The sequence below is a fragment of the Falco rusticolus genome, chromosome 14 (genome assembly GCF_015220075.1).
Source record: "Falco rusticolus isolate bFalRus1 chromosome 14, bFalRus1.pri, whole genome shotgun sequence".
Lineage (NCBI taxonomy): Eukaryota > Metazoa > Chordata > Aves > Falconiformes > Falconidae > Falco > Falco rusticolus.
The window spans coordinates 4,058,206-4,076,244 of record NC_051200.1 but is presented as its reverse complement, the minus strand read 5'-3'; the positions used below and the strand labels follow the sequence as shown (position 1 = coordinate 4,076,244).

The window sequence follows — 18,039 nt, the reverse complement described above, 5'->3', positions numbered from 1 at the left end:
CTGAACTGTTTTCCCTTCTCCGTCTGAGCAGCTGAGACCTCAAGGAGCAGTGCCCTTCTCAAACAGGCTTAAATCAAAGCCTCGTTTAACATGAGGAGGAGGTGGAAGGGGATTCGGTCACATCTGCACCGTCACTCACAGTCTGCGGGATGCTGCTGCTGCAGGAACTCATCTGAGCCTCTCCAGAGCCACGCTGCGCCCCCGGCAAAAGGCCCCAGGCAGCACGCTTTAGTTTTCCCAGGTACAACACTTGCCCTAGAAATGCTCTTGCAGCTCGCATCTGCTCTGGAGCCCGTGAGGTTTTACCTTGAACGCTTGACAACACAATGACTTTTTTGTTCTTTAATGAAGGCCTGTCTTCTTGCAGTTTCAGATCCCAGCTCTGCTACTGATAGTGCTGGTGATTCCAGGTGCTGGTAACTCTTAGCAGCTATTCACACAGGTGAAACTCCTTTACATAGTCTGGATAGTGATTATCCTTCCTGCTGGCACCTGGAATCCAAAGAAATTCTAAGCGCACTTTGGGCACCTGCCCTGTGTTTTGGCTGTGGCCCTGGGTGGCTCCCCAGGTCATACAGAAACTGGGACCACATCAGGAGTTGAAACCAGTTCTCCTGAGTTGTAGCCTACTGGTCTAATTAGTCTTTTCCTAGTGCTGTTCCCTGACATTTTTAAAGTCATGGCTGATCTACTTTTCTGACCAACAGCAGAGTATCTCGAGCCATTTAGATGTAAAGATTTGAGGATATTAAGGGCAGGCTTGTTTTTCTGTATCTAAATCTGTGTCAAGGGGACAGAAAGGTGGTTTTTAGTTTCTGCTTTAATGGAATAAGCCATGAGGGGGGTGCCGCGCTTGTCCATGTGTGCCTGGGAGCCTGTTCCGCAGTACTTTGTCATGAGGCACTAGCATAAGGAATTTGTCCTTTTAAAGGAGGCACGAGGAGGGCACAGGAGGACACATTTGCCCTTATTCGCAAGTTCACCAGCATGTAACTGCACTGCCTCCCCTTTCAGTTCGCCGTTCCACCCAAAGGACAACCTATTAATTTGCAGGGCTACAAAAGCTTGGCCTCATCTCACTGCATTTGGCTCATCTTCCTGCTGCATGTGCACAGTAGTACGTGGGTGGGCGACCTCATTTGAGAGTTGATTTCATTATAGATCAAGTGTGTTCCTCCCCTCACGTATCTCATAGTTATCTTCTTCTCTGATGAAGACTTCTTAATTAAAGCATGAACAATTTGTGACAGAACAGCATCTTCCAAAGATTTACTTTCCTGGGTGTACAAATGCATTGTTCTCCAAAGGCCGGGCTGGTAATCCGTTAATTTAAAATCAAGGCTTTATTGCTGCATCCTGCTGTAGATGCTGGTTGCCTTTCTAGGCAATATAGCAAGAGTCATAATTTACAGGCTGATTACAGATTTGGCTGTGTATGCATCTTCAGTGAGAATTTTTCTGGTTATTGCAGTCAGGCTGCTGCACTGTGCTAATACGAGCTTAGGTTGGCTTTGCTGCCTTATTTTTCAGTAGGGAATGGCATCTTTGTACCCCTCCTGTCCCCAAAAAGAGCAACCAAGTTCCCCTGTTCCGCCAGCAGTTGAAAATCTGAGGAGAACATACTGCTTGTGGGAAGAAGGTCTTTCTGGTTGCTCTCCACGAGCCTCGGCAGTGTCACAGTGATCCTACCCTGTGTCCCAGAGGCACCGAGGTCGCAGCAGTGCAGCAGCCAGCTCTGCAAGGGAGCCGTGCTGCCTTCAGGACCCAAGCTAGTGCTGCCGTGCTGCTGGGCCCAGCTCTCTGCACCATGTTGCGCTGTATGACGTATGCAGCCTCTTAGTCATGTCTTCTACGTCCAGATTTTCATGAACTTTTAAGGCAACTAAAGATGCAGTGCAGCCTAAGGGGACTGATAAACCATTGATATAATTAAAGTGGTGCCGCTGGGATGTTTAGACCATTAACGTGTTTTTGCAGCTCTCTGGAGGATCTCCTCATGGTTACGAATGCTCATATCCATTCAGACATCTCTGCTTTAGAAGGTGGATGAACACTGACTGATGCGTTGTCTAGAGAGCAGCAAGCAGCCAGCCTGTGGTGACAACCTCTGAAAGAAACTTTTTAAATTGTAAGATTTTATGACATATGGTGAAAGGGTGCACCACAGAAGGTGGTCAAACTCATGATTTGTTGCCCTGGGCTCAAGAAGACCAAGATCTGAACACAGATGCTGAACATCATTTCCAGTGATCTAAACCGCTCCTCAGTCTCCACATACCATTAAAAGCAGTAAACCTGCTGTGAAACCTCTCTGCTGTGAGTGGCAGCCTGTGTCACCGAACTGACACTTGCCAGGGACCTTCAGAAAGAACCTTTTTCTCCTCAGCTCCGGTTGCCTTCCTGGCTGTCACTCTCTCACGGTGACTAGAAGAACAGAGGTTTAACCAGCCTAATGGCATTTCCCATAACCGTATGTGGGTGCTGAAAGCACACTCTGAACACTTAAATTAGAAGATGACACACACATTGTGGCTGGAGTGCAGTTGTCAGAAGAAACAACTCAAATCTTTTCCAAACAGCTGTTTGACTGCCAACCGTCATTTGGGTGCATCAGCTGTAGGAAGACCTATGCTTAAAATAAAAGGGTTTCCAGCACAAGTGGATTTGATTTATTTAGCATCTTTTACTGGCTCTCATATTTACCACCACCTTGCATCACACTGGTGTCCTGGCTGGTGGGCTCTGTCCTGAGCAAAGCAGGAGAGAGAAGGTGCTTCTCTGTCCTTGGGGGAAGATGCTTCTTCGCAATGACAAATCACTCTAGTAAAGCCCAGCGTAGCTGGTGGCCTGGACACTGGAGTTTGGACAGGAGCGGGGAGGGGATGTCACCCAGCACCTTTTCTCCTTGAGTGAGATGTGCTTCCCTGAAGGCTTTGCAGGCTCCGATGATCCCGCTGGTTTCAGGCTGGTTTCAGTACATTGCTGTAACTGTGTTCCTGATCACTGCTTATTGTGTCCAAAGGTAAACATATTTTGCAAGATCCTTCCTGCTTTTCAACCCCAGACACATCAGTGGAGTTTGGGGCACTCAGTACCTTACTACCCTACAGTATAACCCCAGGAAAGCAATATAAACTAACGAAAATGTTTGCATCATTTAATCCATGCAGATTAGGGAGAAGCAGAGTAACAGTCATTGTAAAATGGAATGTTTCTGGGATCTCAAGGCGAACAGATTTATGTAAAACATTGATGGGTATTTTTACATTTGGTAGACCTACTTGTAAATAAAAAATACAGATTAACAGTGAATGATTATTGTTATTTTCAGTGGCAAAGGTGTGTATATGGTGATTGAAGTCATACTCCATAAAACATGACTCCTGCTCCCTTATGCACATGCCAACAGTTGATAATCTTACAGAGACTTGTCACAAGGAGCGCAGTTGTTTGATGTACCATGTGGAGCCCAGGTGAGCATTACTCATATTAACAAGATTGCAAATACAAGGCTGAGTGCTTACAATTTACTTTGGGGGCTGTAAAATCAAACCTTTTTAATGTGGTGCTTTATTTAAATAAAAAAACCCCACCAGCTGTGCTATGACTCGTTTTTCCAGTGGATGTCTGGACAGTCACATCTGTTTGTGGGTGTGCGGAGCCTGCATTATGGTAGAGGTGGTACTTGCATGGAAAACCCTACCTTTGAAGTTTAGGTGTATCTGAGAGAGGCTGGGGTGGGGGAGCACATGGCTGCAGTGGAGGACAAGAGACAGAGCCCAGGCTGTAGGAGAAACCATGTAAATGATCTAGATTTGCTGACTTTTAAAGGCATTTTATTTACAGAAAAGGTAAGACTCAGTATCGCTGCATAAACCCCGAGCCATAGAGTTGATGCTACAACCGTGTGCAGCATTTCACAGAGCTAAGCTGACAGAGCCCAGTAAATGTCCTATTACACACAGATCTGGCTGCCATATTTTGGGCTACAGTTCAAAGCCAGCAACCACAGAAGACTTGGATCATTTGCAGCTGACAAGCCTGACAGGCAAAAAGTATGTTTTTGTTGATTGCAACCAGATTGAACAGCGAGTGATGGCTGAGCCTCAAGTAATGGCGATCAGGTCAAGAGACCAGACAAAGGTTTTCCAACCAGGCCAAAACATTTATTTCAGTCTGAACAACTGACACCCCATAGGGCCGATGCACTTGAACCTACATCGTTTGGAAACAAACACTGTTTTGCTCAGCTGATGAAACAACATATTCAGGGATACCTGATGTACACAGCTGCATAGATGCGGGCTGACGTAGCAGGAAGGCTGGACTTTGGAAACTTAGTTTTTCTTTCATTTACATTACTGTAAATCAGGAGTAATATCATGTGTGTCAGTGGGGTACATACTAAGAGAGCAGTTTCATATCCACTGGTTTGCAGTGCTGGTTGTTGGTGCTACACCATCACCATCTAGGTTTCTTCTTAACACTCTCTAGAGCCCCTGGAATAGCTGTGATAGATGCACACAGTGGCTGGAGGGTTTTAAATCTTCCATTTTCAGAACATTTTGCATGGGCAGGAGCACTACCCCTCTTATGTTTTTTATTGACTTCATCTAATACCTAGCCCCTAGAAAAGACACCAGTGTGCTTTGTTTGCTCTTGGGGTCCATAAAGACACAAGCAGAGTATTTTCTAAAGTACTTGTTCTGCTTTTCTAATAACATTTGCTTCAGTTTCAGTTCATGCACATTCAGATAAAGGCTGTTCTTAGGGTGTTTTTCTTTTACTGGTTTTATTCTGGGAACTGCAGTTTTGCTAGTGTGGTCTTTCACTGCAAACAGAGCTGTACTGTATGTGCTGCTGCTGGCTTGTCCAAGCATGGCACGATAATCACAAATGATGCCAGTAATTGACCAAGTGGGGCAATGTGTTGGTAGCCCCGATGCCGTTTGCCAGTTGGCACAGCATCTCCTCTGGATCTAGAGGGCAAAGAGCACAGCCCTCTCTGGGCTGATGTGTGGTGACCACAGGCAAAAAAGGATAAAGGGCTCCATCCAAGCATGAAACATTGGGAAGAATCTGAGCTCTTTCACAGCAGCCCAGTCTACAGCAGGGACAGCCAGAGCTGAGTCACCATGCTCGCTTTTTAATTCTGCAGATGTGAAGCAGAAACAAACAGCAAAGTGGCTTGAACTATATAATTAAATGTGGAGGTCTAAGCCTTATTAACATTTTTCAGGGCTTACGAGGAAGAATGTTATTGTCTTTGCTGCGGTTCTGACAGGGTAGCTGTGAAAGAACTTGGACCTTTTTCAGGCCTGTGTGGGAAAGCAGGACAAACACAGCCTCTTCTCGAGTCTCACCAAACTTCCCAAAGCTAATGTGAGACCGTATGGGCCTTGCCCAGACCCTGGATGCCAAGGCAGAGTTCAGATGGGGGCCACGTTCTGCTGTTTTGAATCCACGGGTTTGACTGAAGTGCTGCGCACAGGGAACAAGCTGCCCTTACCTGCCTCGTATCTCCTACAGTGGGACCCACACTGAGCCCACCCCTTTAGTCAAAAGGATGGGTTTGATACAGGTTGGGCTGCTTCAGTCAGGCAGATGCGAGTCTTAATTAATTCAGGGCCATAAAATTTCCTCCCCGGTCTTTCTTCTGCATTTGTACAAATGGGACTGATTTGGGAAAGCTGATTAATCAAAATAAATGAGTACCGCTACAATTCACAAGTTACAGTCAACACACACTTGCCAAATAAAAGCATCAGAAAGGTTTTTATCAGCCTAAATATTGAAACCAAATTTTATTTTTTGAAAATGACATTACACACATCTTGCAAATGTACATTTAGATGAGAAAACAATGAGTAACAAATATTGAGAGCAAAGCTATAAAGTGGACAGGTTCTCTGCTGCATGGCATTGCATTACAAGAATACTCAGACCTGGGATGGTTATTACAAGTAGTAAAAACAGTTCACAACACCTCACAAAAATGGAATTTTTTTCTAGAAAGTCAAATCTTCTAACAAAAGGAAATTCTGTTAAGGGAGAAGAGGCATGAGGGATAAATATGTGGATCTAGGTACATTTTGTGGGTTTGTGGCAGGGCTTTGTGGTTTTTTTTAAGTCCATTTCTTACAAAATCCATCTTCCTGAGTGACCCCCTCTCTTCCAAGACTTTGACTGTTTTCTGTCCTCCATTGCCAACAGAACCACAGCTAATACACAATAAGCCCTGCGTGCTCAGCTCAGAGCTTGGGAGTGTAGAGAAGGAGTTGTCTACAGAACCCCTAACAACCTATTCCTATATACCATCCCCCACCCCCTTCTGCTGTGTATCCAGGAAAATCAAAAAGTGTGTGCAAACTCCGCAAATCAGGGGCCGCGGGACTAGTCCCATTAGAGCAACCAGGTGTGGAAGCCACGGCCAATATACCACATGCCACATGCCTCAGCTGCAACAGATCAGCAAGATCTCATCGTTTACCAGTGACGCAAACCTCCAAAGATTTAACTTGTTCCCCAGTTCAAGCAGAGGCAACAGATGACCGATCTCCATCTGTTCTACCTTGAAAGTTAGAGTCTAATCAAAGTGCCAAGGCAAGGCGCTGTGAGAAGGAAGTTCCCCGAGAGAACCTGTTGAGAACTGCTTTTCAAACCTCGTTGTGCATCCTTTTATTTATGCCCAAATCTGTACTTTACAACCACGAGAGAGAAAAAGACAGAAGAGAGAGGGAGAGAGAGAGAATCTTTCCAGGAGGAAAGGAAGGGCTAATTAAGAAGAGAGAGGTACAGGACCATGCATTTACTCTCAAAAGCTTGTTCACGAGCAAGCTAACATTTCTAACACTACAACCACTCATCTACATCTGTTTGCTAAGTAACTGAGTTCTACCTACAACTAGGGAGCAGAAGGGGGGTTTTCTTCTTTTCTTCCCCCTCCCTTTAAAACGTCAATAAAAATGTTTTCTGTACAAGTTGAATGGCACAAAAGGTGGTTAAAATGCTAAGTAACTCACCACAAATGGAGAATGCAAAATTAGTTCAAAACATGCATGGACTGTGTACAGGTAAGCAAGGAATCATTGGCATAAAGCTGCAATATATTACAAGATGATACAGTTGAGATCTTTTGGAATAACCTCTGCTTGTTCTATCCCTTTAAGAGAACTTCACATGAAAATTCAGTGTAAAGGGAACTCAAGGTATATAGTCAAGCAGAAAGTTAACTATGGGCAACATTATTTGTCTGAAGAGAAAAGCATTTCCCCTCCCCTTCCATGCACTCCCCCAAGGTACAAAAGTCGATATGATTAGCATTGCTGCAGGCTTGCCAAAAAGAAAGGTTAGATAGATACGTTCTAGGAGAACAAAAGCACCATTTAAATTAATAGCTCTTTGTACAATGTCATTAATTAAATACCTTATTATTTAAACAAAAACAAACTGAAATTTACCAGTCCCAACAACATAACTGAACCCTTACCACCCACATGTCCTCCAAGGTTATGTACACAGAGTTTAAAGTATACCAGCTAAACTTTAAACCCGGCTGCCCCTCCAATCCCCACCCACTGAATGACAATAGAAAATACATTGTGGCCTCTCAGTTATATTATATTGCAGCTTTGTAATTAATGACGAAATCATACAAACTCAATGAATGACCTAAGACAGTAATCCATGATCAGGTTCCAGTTCAGCTGCATATCTCCCTCCCTCAACACAACTTGTCGGCAGGCTTGCGGCTCAGAGAGCAGCAGCGCGCAGAGCCGTGAGTGAAGGCAGTTCATGCTCTTCAGAGAAGAGCAGCGTGAAGAACTCGGGCTTATGTGATGAGAGCTGCTAACCCTAGCTTGTGATTATATTTTGTGATTAAGAAAATAGGCAAAGGCTAGTAACAGCAAAGTCAGCAAGCTGATACTCCTTTCCTGTGCTTCTAGACTAGACAGTGTCATAAAATACAGAGTATCACGGAGGGGAACGTGTTGTGGTTTCAGAGAATAGGAGGAGATTTGGCTAGACAGGTTTCCTCTTTCTAAAAGAGCCTGGGTGTCTTCTAAGTTGATAAGCACAGCTGTACTAGGACTGCCACAGTGATAAAGCTGCTTGGATCACATATCATTTAAATAAGAAGCAAACGAACAACAATTTCACATGTCAGAATTCAGCATGTAATTATAACTCACAGGCTTTCTTGTTCTTACATTCAATACTTCTGCTTCACCTTATCTATAAACACCAATTAGCAGTGCAATTAATTCCCTAAACATTCTTCTTTTTAAGGAGACGCATCATTAGACATCACACTAAATCTGGAAGAAGCTCTTCTGCTGTAAAGGGGGTGGGGGGAAGCTGTGTGCTCTGCAGCCCCTCAGCGACTGTGTGGTCAGCATGAGAGGGAGACAGAATATCACTACATTTCAACTGCTACCTGCAAAGGGAAGTGAATTTAAAACCCATCCATATCTGCTGTGCAATGGTTGGAAGCAGATGGGGAAAAGCAGCCATGCTGGAATTTAAAAAAGAACCAAAAAACCCCACCCCAAACACAAACACCCAAACCAAACCACAACAAAAAACCCCCACTAAATGTTTCACAGGGATTCTCTAAAGGTAAAAGTCTTCATTTCAAGAACTGGGCTTGGACCCCAGCTCAGGGTCCATTTGGTGCATTACAGACATTTCCTCCGTTTGACCCTGCACGTGGGTTTCTCAGTACTTGGGGGTTCAGAACCAGGGTTTGGTCCAGGTCCACCCTGACCAGGTGCCACCAACGTGTTTCACTCCGACTGCACGTGCCAGGTGAATCACTTGGCTCTGCAACAACCCCGCTGTTCAAATGTGACTCAAATTAATCTCCATTTCCTATATATAACTGTTGCAAATAGAGATGGAAGAACCAGCTTGAATAAAAATCAAAAGCAGCCTTGAGGTTAGATGAGTCACCTAAAGTGAACTGAACCTTCCTTTTTACGTTCAGAGACATTTGGTAATATTTTTCCTTAACAACCTAGCCAACTATAAATCTCTATTCTGCTTGGTACTAGCTGGGACTAGAGTAGAAAAATACTGGAAGTAATAGAAATGTTATTTCTAGTTCAAATAAACCTGCTGGGCTCAGGGCATGTCTATTGGTAGACTGAGTGAGAGTAAAGTGAGATTAAGCCAACACTCTTTAGAACCAGAAAATATAGAGAAGGCCCTGATTTGCTAAGGTTCCTTGTTTAATTTTAATTTCTAAAGTTTTAAGATATATCAACCAAGAAAACTATTTCAGTTTTATCATTATGACAAAACTATACAAAATATCTCCCACATATAACTTGCTATTAGAGGTTCATACAAGAGGTCACTTTATAGCTGGGGTCAATGAGGTTTTCTCTGCAAAGTCTGCAGCTGTCACCCAGGAAACTGAATCTGCACTTAAGTAATTCATCACACAAGAATTATTGACAGTAATCAGTCTTTGAAATAGGAGACCAACCTTGGACCAAATGGATTCAGCTCCCTTAATTACAGAGGAGCTTCTGCCTGTTTAAAGCAGCAGAAAATTAGGTGTATTAGGTTTCACACTCAATATAACATGAGTGTCTGAGGATCTATAGAAACAAAGGGGTGCAATCTTTATGCAAAAAAACCAAAATATATCTGAGACTAAACAGCAAAAAATGTGTTTGGATAAATGAGTTGTTCTGCCTTTTAGGATTAAATTCACAAGCTTGTAACTCAACTGACTTTAGAAAAAAGATCTCATAAGAAAACCGGTGTTAAACACAGATCCCCTTGTTCAGCATGGACTTCCCATTGATTTATTGAATGCAGCAGCTCTCACAGATGTGGCTAGGCATTTCATGGGCAAGATCATCATCTGCCTGCACAGCAAATGAAGGTAACCTCCTCCAGGAGCACCTTGGCTTTTCACCCACCCTGGTGCAAGTGGGTTGCTACTTTTTCCGGAGTTTGCTGAGCTCTGTGGGAAGGCATGGGAGGTTCAGAGGTGCCCTCATTATTCTCTTGCACATCTTGCAATTCCCCAGTGTGCCAGGCCTGTCCTTCTCCAAGGCAGGGCATGCTGATGAATTTCTATTTCTGATCTGATAGGGAGGAATAAAAATAAAACCAAACTGCAGGTAGGTGCTGTCATTCAGCAAAGGACTGGATCTTCCCATCCCCCTTTAAGGATGACACATGGTGGCAGGAGAGTAAAACAGGAGCAGGGGAGTAACTTCAAACCAAGTTCTCCTGCCTGAGGCCAAGTGTGACCTTATTTCTGCCATTGGGAGTGGGACATACCCTGTTGTGGCAGATAGCTGGCATCCTGGCTTAGATACCTGCGGGGGCAATAACTCTCTCAGCGTGCCACCAGAACCCCTGCTGCTTTTCTGTCCAGAACCAAGCTGTAGATCCTCAGCTAGCCCCAGCCTCTCCCTTTTGTCTGTCCCTGGAATTTCTTGGCTTTTGTCTTTTATTATTCCCACACATCAATGGCACTGACATTTCCAGTGCTCTGCCTCATGCTTTCCCTTCCATTTGATTTTCTGTGAAGGCCAAGCTCTTTTCATCACTCAGTAAATATCTCCTAACAAATGCCCCCTACTATCCCTCTTAGAAAAAAGTCTTTTTTCTTTGTTTCCCATGACACTGGCCATCATGGCGTCCTTCTCTAATGATGCCAACTTTCTTTTTTCAGCTAACAGACTCTAATTACTGCAAAGATTTGTTAGTTCCCTTTGGGCATCCTTCTTCTTCAGTTGTTTGAGTGATAAACTGTCAGACCTAGGGACACTCTAAATGGACTCCAGAGTCCCGAGTTCATTGAAGTACAGAGCAAAAGCCAGAACAGGTTAGTTCAACTAAGTGCATTAAGCAATGAAACTGAAAGGCAGCTCCTTCCCATGCAGCCACCTGGCCACCAACACTTTCTAAACAAGAAAGGTTTCAACAACAGGCCCACTGTTTCCTTAGTAGAAGGCCACTGAAACAGTTAGGCTTACTCACCATTTACAAATACAAGACCCAGAGTCTGAATGGCAACATGAATTGCCCCTGATATGTACATGGACATGGAACAAAAAAAGGGGCGGCAGGGGTCTGTATTCAGGCCAGAGGTGGCAGCTCCAGGTGAGAGGATTGGATTGCTGCGTGTGGATACGGCCCTGCACTCAGGGGTGTTGCTGGCTCCTCCATGGATCTGGGGAGAACTAAAAATGATGTCTGTCTTTCACCATCAATAAAATAATGAAGCATTTTTACAGCATAGTTTTGAGAGAGCCAGAGTTCCTGAAAAGACTTGCCAAAGACAACGGACCAAAGTTTGCTTCTATACGGTTTTCAGACTTTGCTAACTAATGAATAAATCTCAAGAGCGAGCTCTTCCATATGTATCAACTTATGTCAATGCACCTTACAGATGGAGGTGAGTATTGTGAGCAGCTCTTCATGCGTTGGGACACCATGGCACAAGGAGAACTGATCTGTCCACAGTTATGCCAAAGACCGATAGCTCTGAAATCCCAGTGGCTCTGAAACCCCACTGCTGAATCCACCAGGCTTGATTCTCAGAAGCTCATGGGTTGTCAGCGTTTTTAACTTTCTCTAAACAGTGTCCTAAGGGATGGACAGTGGTCTGTGACCCCACAGCTCCACATTTTTACCTGCAGACATAGTACTCGTGCCCTACCCTGCAACCAGGATTCCGTCAGAGCAGCTATGCAATGGCATTGCTGAAAAAAAGCCTTTCCATCCACTCACTCACAAATTGCTGAACATTTTGTCAGGTTGGCCCCAGACCTTCAGACAAACATCAAATGACTAGATCTGTTCCAGAGGAAACAAAACAAAACATTACCAGGGGTCTGTACGCATGGCTGACCCCAGCCTTTCACCTGGAGGCATCCAAAACGAAAGACACCAGACCTCAAGCCAGGAGCAAAAAAGGAGGGTGAAGAATATCTGAATAACAGTATCTATAACCAGTGCAGCAGAACCCAGCCCAATTCATCTACACTCAGTGAGGAGCTGCTGCACTGCGAGCCACAAAACTCAGCTTTAACATTTCCTGAGATACCATGGAGAGGCCTGCTCAGATTCACACAGATGGGACAGAGGCATCAGCCAGAAGAAATCTGTGATTTTGGAGACAGTAATTTTCAAGAGCTGCTTGAATAAATGCTGGATGGGCTGAATATCTCAAGAATCAAAGCCTGTCCTGCCCCCTTATGTCAAGGCCACTTTTACCTAGGCCTTGTTGGGGACATGCATAGTCCCGCTTCTGAAGCCCAAAGCATGCTGGAAGGCACTTAAAGTCTTAACTTTCTTGGTCTCATTACACCAAGGTGGTGTTTCAGCTGGATGTCTTCTAGGTATCCTGTGTAAAGCACTAATCCCGTTGGATGGACTGACCTCACTCTCCATCTAGATAGACAGAAAGAGATCTTCATCTTGTGCCATCCATTTGCTTCTACAAAGAACCTCACCAGTCCTAAATACTGTTCCAGCCTGCTTCCATCAGCAACCAGAAAAATTACTTTGAGCCTAACTAACCACTAGAAAAAAGAAGCTGTTTTGTTCTATATTGGTCAGGATCAGCACCTTGTGTGTGGTAAACACACCTCTATATAGCTTTTCTCTGGTTGTGGATTGTCTTAGCTTGAGGAGACACTTTCTGGACTAATTTTATACCTACTTTACTTGGCTATTTTTTCTTCCTTTCTCTCAAAATGATTCTGCCTCTACCATAGTAAAAGACAACTCTCCGATTGCCTTGAATGAACGCGGGGTACCACTGAAGTCAATGACAAAAGACAGTCATGTGCTGTCACTGCAATAAAGAGGTGTCATACTGTAAAGTCCATACCATGCCCCTGCAGGGAGGATGCAACTTCCAGGGATGGCTGTCGCTGGAACAGCATCCTTGTAGGGATTTAGCATGGTGTTACAGAGCAATTTCACAAGGAGTTCTGCGAAGCAGCAAGAAGACCAGCACTGACCTCAAAGGCATGCAAAAGCAAACAAGGCATCGAGAAAGTCTCATCAGTATCCGTATGCATAAGGAGAAACTAACACTTTAATGCCATTATTTTCCATTAAAAATGCCTGAGTGTAACATTGTTTTGCTGTTTGCCACAATTTTTGGTCCTCCCTCCCTTTTTTCCCCTTCAAAAGTACTTTCAAGCAAATGAGAGAGAAATAACAGCTAGACCGTGTGTGCAATTTTCTGCATGCATGTATGTATGTAAGCTGAATATGAAAGAGAGGTGTGGAAGTTGTTTTCTGAGCAGAATTATTTTTCTGTTGTCTATGAAAATAACACAATTAGTGTTTCTAGCTCCTGAGAAAATTGTAAATAATGTGCAGATATAGGAAACACAGACAATGGTAGGCAAAAGCTATTTCTATCACCTGCTGCAGTGCGGACCAAGGTAAAATCCCATTACCAAACTCTTTCAAAATTACTTCAAGGTGTAGAGTCTTGGTTGGCTGTTTAGCTGGTGGAACTGAACTAGCTCCAAATCTTATTACAGATGAGGCTTTAACCCAGAAACTTCAGGATTATAAATGCTTTACAAGTGACAAAAAATCCTAAGGGTGAAGATTTTGCTGCATTGTCCTGATCTTCTGCAGTCAAGACCATCCCTGGAATGTATGAATACGAAGTACATCAGTCTATGCTTGCAGGATTGCTCTTAATTGCTTCCTAGTGATTGTGTGTCTGAAACAGGTATTTTTACTGTATATGCAAATTTGCTAAAACATACTGGCTACTGAATAAAGGCAGATTTTGAAGAAACAAAGCCCTACGACAAGAGTCTTTCCAATTTGTTTTTAAATACTGTATCGTCTTAAAACAATACAGTCAGTGATTCAATTAGTCTCTGAAAGCACTAAAGGTAGCCTCATGAGGCAAATTAGACAGGGTTTTTATAGCAGAATTAATATGGCAAATCCTCATATCCTGTGGAGTTTTATGTGCTTGTAAAAGTAGAAAAAAATATAAAAGGTAAACTCTGGAGTATATAGTGGAATTAATATCATCTGCTCCAGAATTTCATGGGGTCTGGAACTGTAGTATATTAAAAGTAATTACTAATTTGTTCCAGTTCAGGAAAGCTTTCTGACCAAACCCAAGCTTATATCTCGTGAAAAATCAACAGGAGTAAAGCATGTGCTAGAATTTAAGCGTGTCTAAGTTCTTTCCTGAATCAGGGCTGACCTTACATTTAAATGACTAAGGTACGATGCCTGTGCATTGTTTTCTTTGTGTTCAAATCTATATTAGGGATCCTACAAAGCCAAAGATAACTAGTTTTGAATGTAGGTAACATTCCACATGCATTTCTGTACAAGAACTCATGCAATATTGGCATTAATACAGACTATATGTTACAGCTGAAATGCTCACTGACTTCTACTGCCCAGGCATTTCTACCTAGAAAGCAGCTTTCTAAAACTTGGGAGTTTGACCTCATACCATTTTCTTTGTGGTTTCTACTGCTTTGAATGGCTATTTTTCCCACTGAACTTTTTTATTTTTCCTCTTTTAGGCCTTTTGAAGGTCCCCCTAATCCCCTGAAGGAATTGTTGGGCTCAGCCCCACTCCAGAATGATCCTCATGCAATCAAAATTCCACTCCCAAGGGAGCACTTGCAGGATCAGGTTTTAGCTCTGTCACTAGGTGCAGCTGAGGAGGAAGGCCTCAGTGATTCCTTAGCATGCTCCACCAGGAAAAGCATCTTCAAATAACCAAACACTACTTGTGGCAGGAAGGAGAGGAACCACTTCTCAACAGCTACCTCAACAACCATCTCTCCAAAGGTTCATCCACCCCTTGGGATCCTGCTTCATCTTATACAAACCAAACTGATGGATACTAGATAAAAGCACGTCTAAGACTCCTTTCCTACCACCATCAGCTCTAGCAGTTCAGTCTGCTTATGGATAGCAAAAAATTTAGGTTTTCCTGGTGGATCTGTGGTGAGTGTCCCGTACTGAATAGCAAGAGGACCTAGATGTGATTCCATGGCTGGTCTCTTGGTTTAGCAGATTCAGAGGAAAGGTGGTAGGACATGCTAACCCTGACTATGACAGGAACCGCCTGTCACTGAAGTGACAACACCTTTGACTGGAGTCCAAGTCCATCATCTCCAACAGGCAGGGCCATGACTACCTGACATTCCAGGGTCAGGGTCCCTGGAAAGGCAGAAACTTGGGGAGGGACTCTGAGATTGCCACCAACAGAACAGAGGGTAAAAGCACGTCAAATTATCCATCCCACTACAGCTTTTACTAATACAAAGGCTCCAATGGATAATATTGTTAGCATAAGCATGGCCTTTGACATCATTATGCTTAAAAAGTCGTATTTGCTCATGACCAGTGTCTACAGTAGCACCCACAGGATTAAACAGCCAAAAATTAGCACCCATAACCAAATCTGCACCCAGAATACTTCAGCACCTTCTGTTAGAGGATCTGAAAGCACTTTACGAATGTCAACCAACATTTGGCCTCACAACCCCCAGTGAGGTAGAACAGTATTGTCCCTGCAGGGACAGATAGACAGATTGAGGCACAGGGTTACTAAGAGACCTGCTCCCGTTCAGACACTAAGTTTAGCAATGCCAAGGGCTGAATGAAGGTGTCCTGACTACTGCACCTATGCTTTGTCTACCCTACCATCCTTCTCCCCACAAACCTTCAACATGAGCCCTTAGTCTTTGAACTAAAACCAGGATACAGTAGGTGAAATGATCATTTGGCAGTCACACAGCCAGAGAGTTACTCAATTAAATGAAGTTACTTGTGGGAACAAATTATATTTTGTGCAAAACTCTGGGTGTAAATGATCATGCACTAAGACTACTGGGTGCAAATTTGGTGCATGATAACTCTGACCCCTTGATAATTCCCAATCCTGGCCTCTCTCAGATAAATATCTTTTTTTTTTTTTTTAAGTTGCATTATACGTATCATCACACGAACCTCTAAAGATGCAGCCTGCACAGATTGTTTCATACCAGCAATGCAAGCAAACAAAATGTGGAGTGGCTTTGGGAACAACCCAGCATTCATGTAACATCAAACATCACAATGGTATAATTCATTCTAATCACAAGGGGTTGCAAGGCAATGGGGAATAGGTGTGCATGTTGGAAAAAAAAAGGCAAATAGAGCAACAAAGAAAGATTTGATTGCACAGATTTCATTTAGGTAAAGTTCTGTAATAATCACTTTCATCAAAAGCTTATTCCATGAGAAAGGGAGGCAATGCCAGCTAGCCTATGACAAAGCTTCGGCGTAGTAAAAACCACCAGCCCTGCGTGAATAGATGAACTTTGCATTCTGTAGGAGTCATTACTGATTAATAAAAGCAAAAGGTTTCTCTAAGTACAGTAAGTTTGTTCTTGTCAGATAGAAGAGTTTCGTAAAATATGGGGTTTTGAACACCACAAAATTCCATTTGTTATATAAGTAGAGAATCTGGCCATAGTTAGGAATACTGAAGTGTAAAAAAACAAATATGTAGTCTTAAACATTACAAAAACTATCAAAACATTCAATATTTTGAATTGACCTTTTTTTTCCCCCCTACAAGTGTCTATGTTGGCAGTGATGACAAGATTTCTAAACTGAGTTGTTGTTATTACTCTTCTGCAGTTGTTGGTTGGTTTTTTTTGTACATTTTTCTGAATGTGTTTTTTAAACAAAAGAAAATTACCAGCTTTTATAAAAAAGAAGGAGCTTGAATCCTTACTCCCAAAACACAGATACAAGGTTTTCCTTTATAAAAAGTGTATTGATTTTTTTGCTATAAAAAGTGACCTATAGGGTGTCAAACCTGAAAACAAATTTTCACAGTGTTTTCAGTGTTGGCTGTTCACAAGGCATTACTGTTACAAACAGAGATAGAGAGATACCATAGGGTAGGTACAAAAATTTCTTACCAGCTAGTAGTATCTTTGGATCATATGTGAAAGGTGTTCTACTCCAGATAACTCAGCTGACTTAGATTTTTTTTTTGCTTAATCATTAAAAAACATAAAAATCTCAATATTTGAATCACTATTATACTAACCTTACTTAGCACCTTAGATGGTTATTCCTAATCTCATCCAAGCTTCTGCTGGCATATTAAACATCAAACTAGTAAGTCATTTCCCTTCCTGCCAACAATAAAACCAGTACTAGTTAGTATGCGAGTGCTAAAATCAGGGCTGCAAATGAGGAGCAGGTGAGCTGGCAAACGTTGGCAGTTTGGACAGGTGGAGAATATAATTTGCTCTACTTGAGCTTGCAAATTGGTCAGCAAGCGATCCTTTTGCACACTTCCAGGGGAGCTACTTTACTATCACTGGGAAAATTACAGAGTCGCAGCAGAAGAAATAATAGAAGAAAATGGGAAATGCACAGGATCATTGGCTTATTGGCCCCAAATGTCTCGCAATGTCCATTTTGCATCCCTATAACTTAGAAGAATGGTATCCCTCTATCTCTATAGACTGGTAGGTGTTTATTTGTGGCACAGAGGATAAATCACAGAAAAAAAATGACATATAACTGTGTGTCCTTTGATTTGAAAGCACCAGTCACCTATCTGCTTATTCTGGCAGAAGTACTCTACTGTATCTTAAACATAGCTTGCAATATGGACATTTAGCTGTGTGTCGCTTTACATGGAATCTCCAAGGGAATCAGAGTCATCCAAAGACAGAGGCAGATACAAGTCCTGTAGGAAGAAAGAAGAAAAATGTTAACTCACACAATCAGTTTCCAGCTTTGGTCATGTGTAAGGAACCAGTCAAATGGCCCAGCTCTGTGCAGTTCATAGGGACGGGGTAGAAGACTCATGCACTGGTTACTGGATGGGCTGACCAGTTGTCCAGGCAGTTTAAAGCTAAAATCAAGGTAGGTTACTTGCACAGTGGAGCAAGAGAATCTTTGTACCAGAAGAAACATGACTGTTCAGTGGTACGTTTGAAAGTATTTTTTTTATTGCTTCTGGATCGATGTGTCCATTACAGCACATGCATGAAA

General features: G+C 42.9%; 1 protein-coding gene across 2 annotated transcripts in view; it reads right to left on the bottom strand.

Moving 5' to 3' along the window:
* Window positions 1-5,773: 5,773 nt before the first annotated feature.
* Window positions 5,774-18,039, bottom strand: part of DCX (doublecortin) — an 85,280-nt gene continuing 73,014 nt past the window's right edge. For both annotated transcript variants that reach the window (XM_037408330.1, XM_037408331.1), the window contains exon 7: window positions 5,774-17,731. In XM_037408330.1, coding sequence (XP_037264227.1) covers window positions 17,675-17,731 — 57 coding nt within the window. In that variant the 3' untranslated portion in view covers window positions 5,774-17,674. The remainder of the gene's footprint in view (window positions 17,732-18,039) is intronic.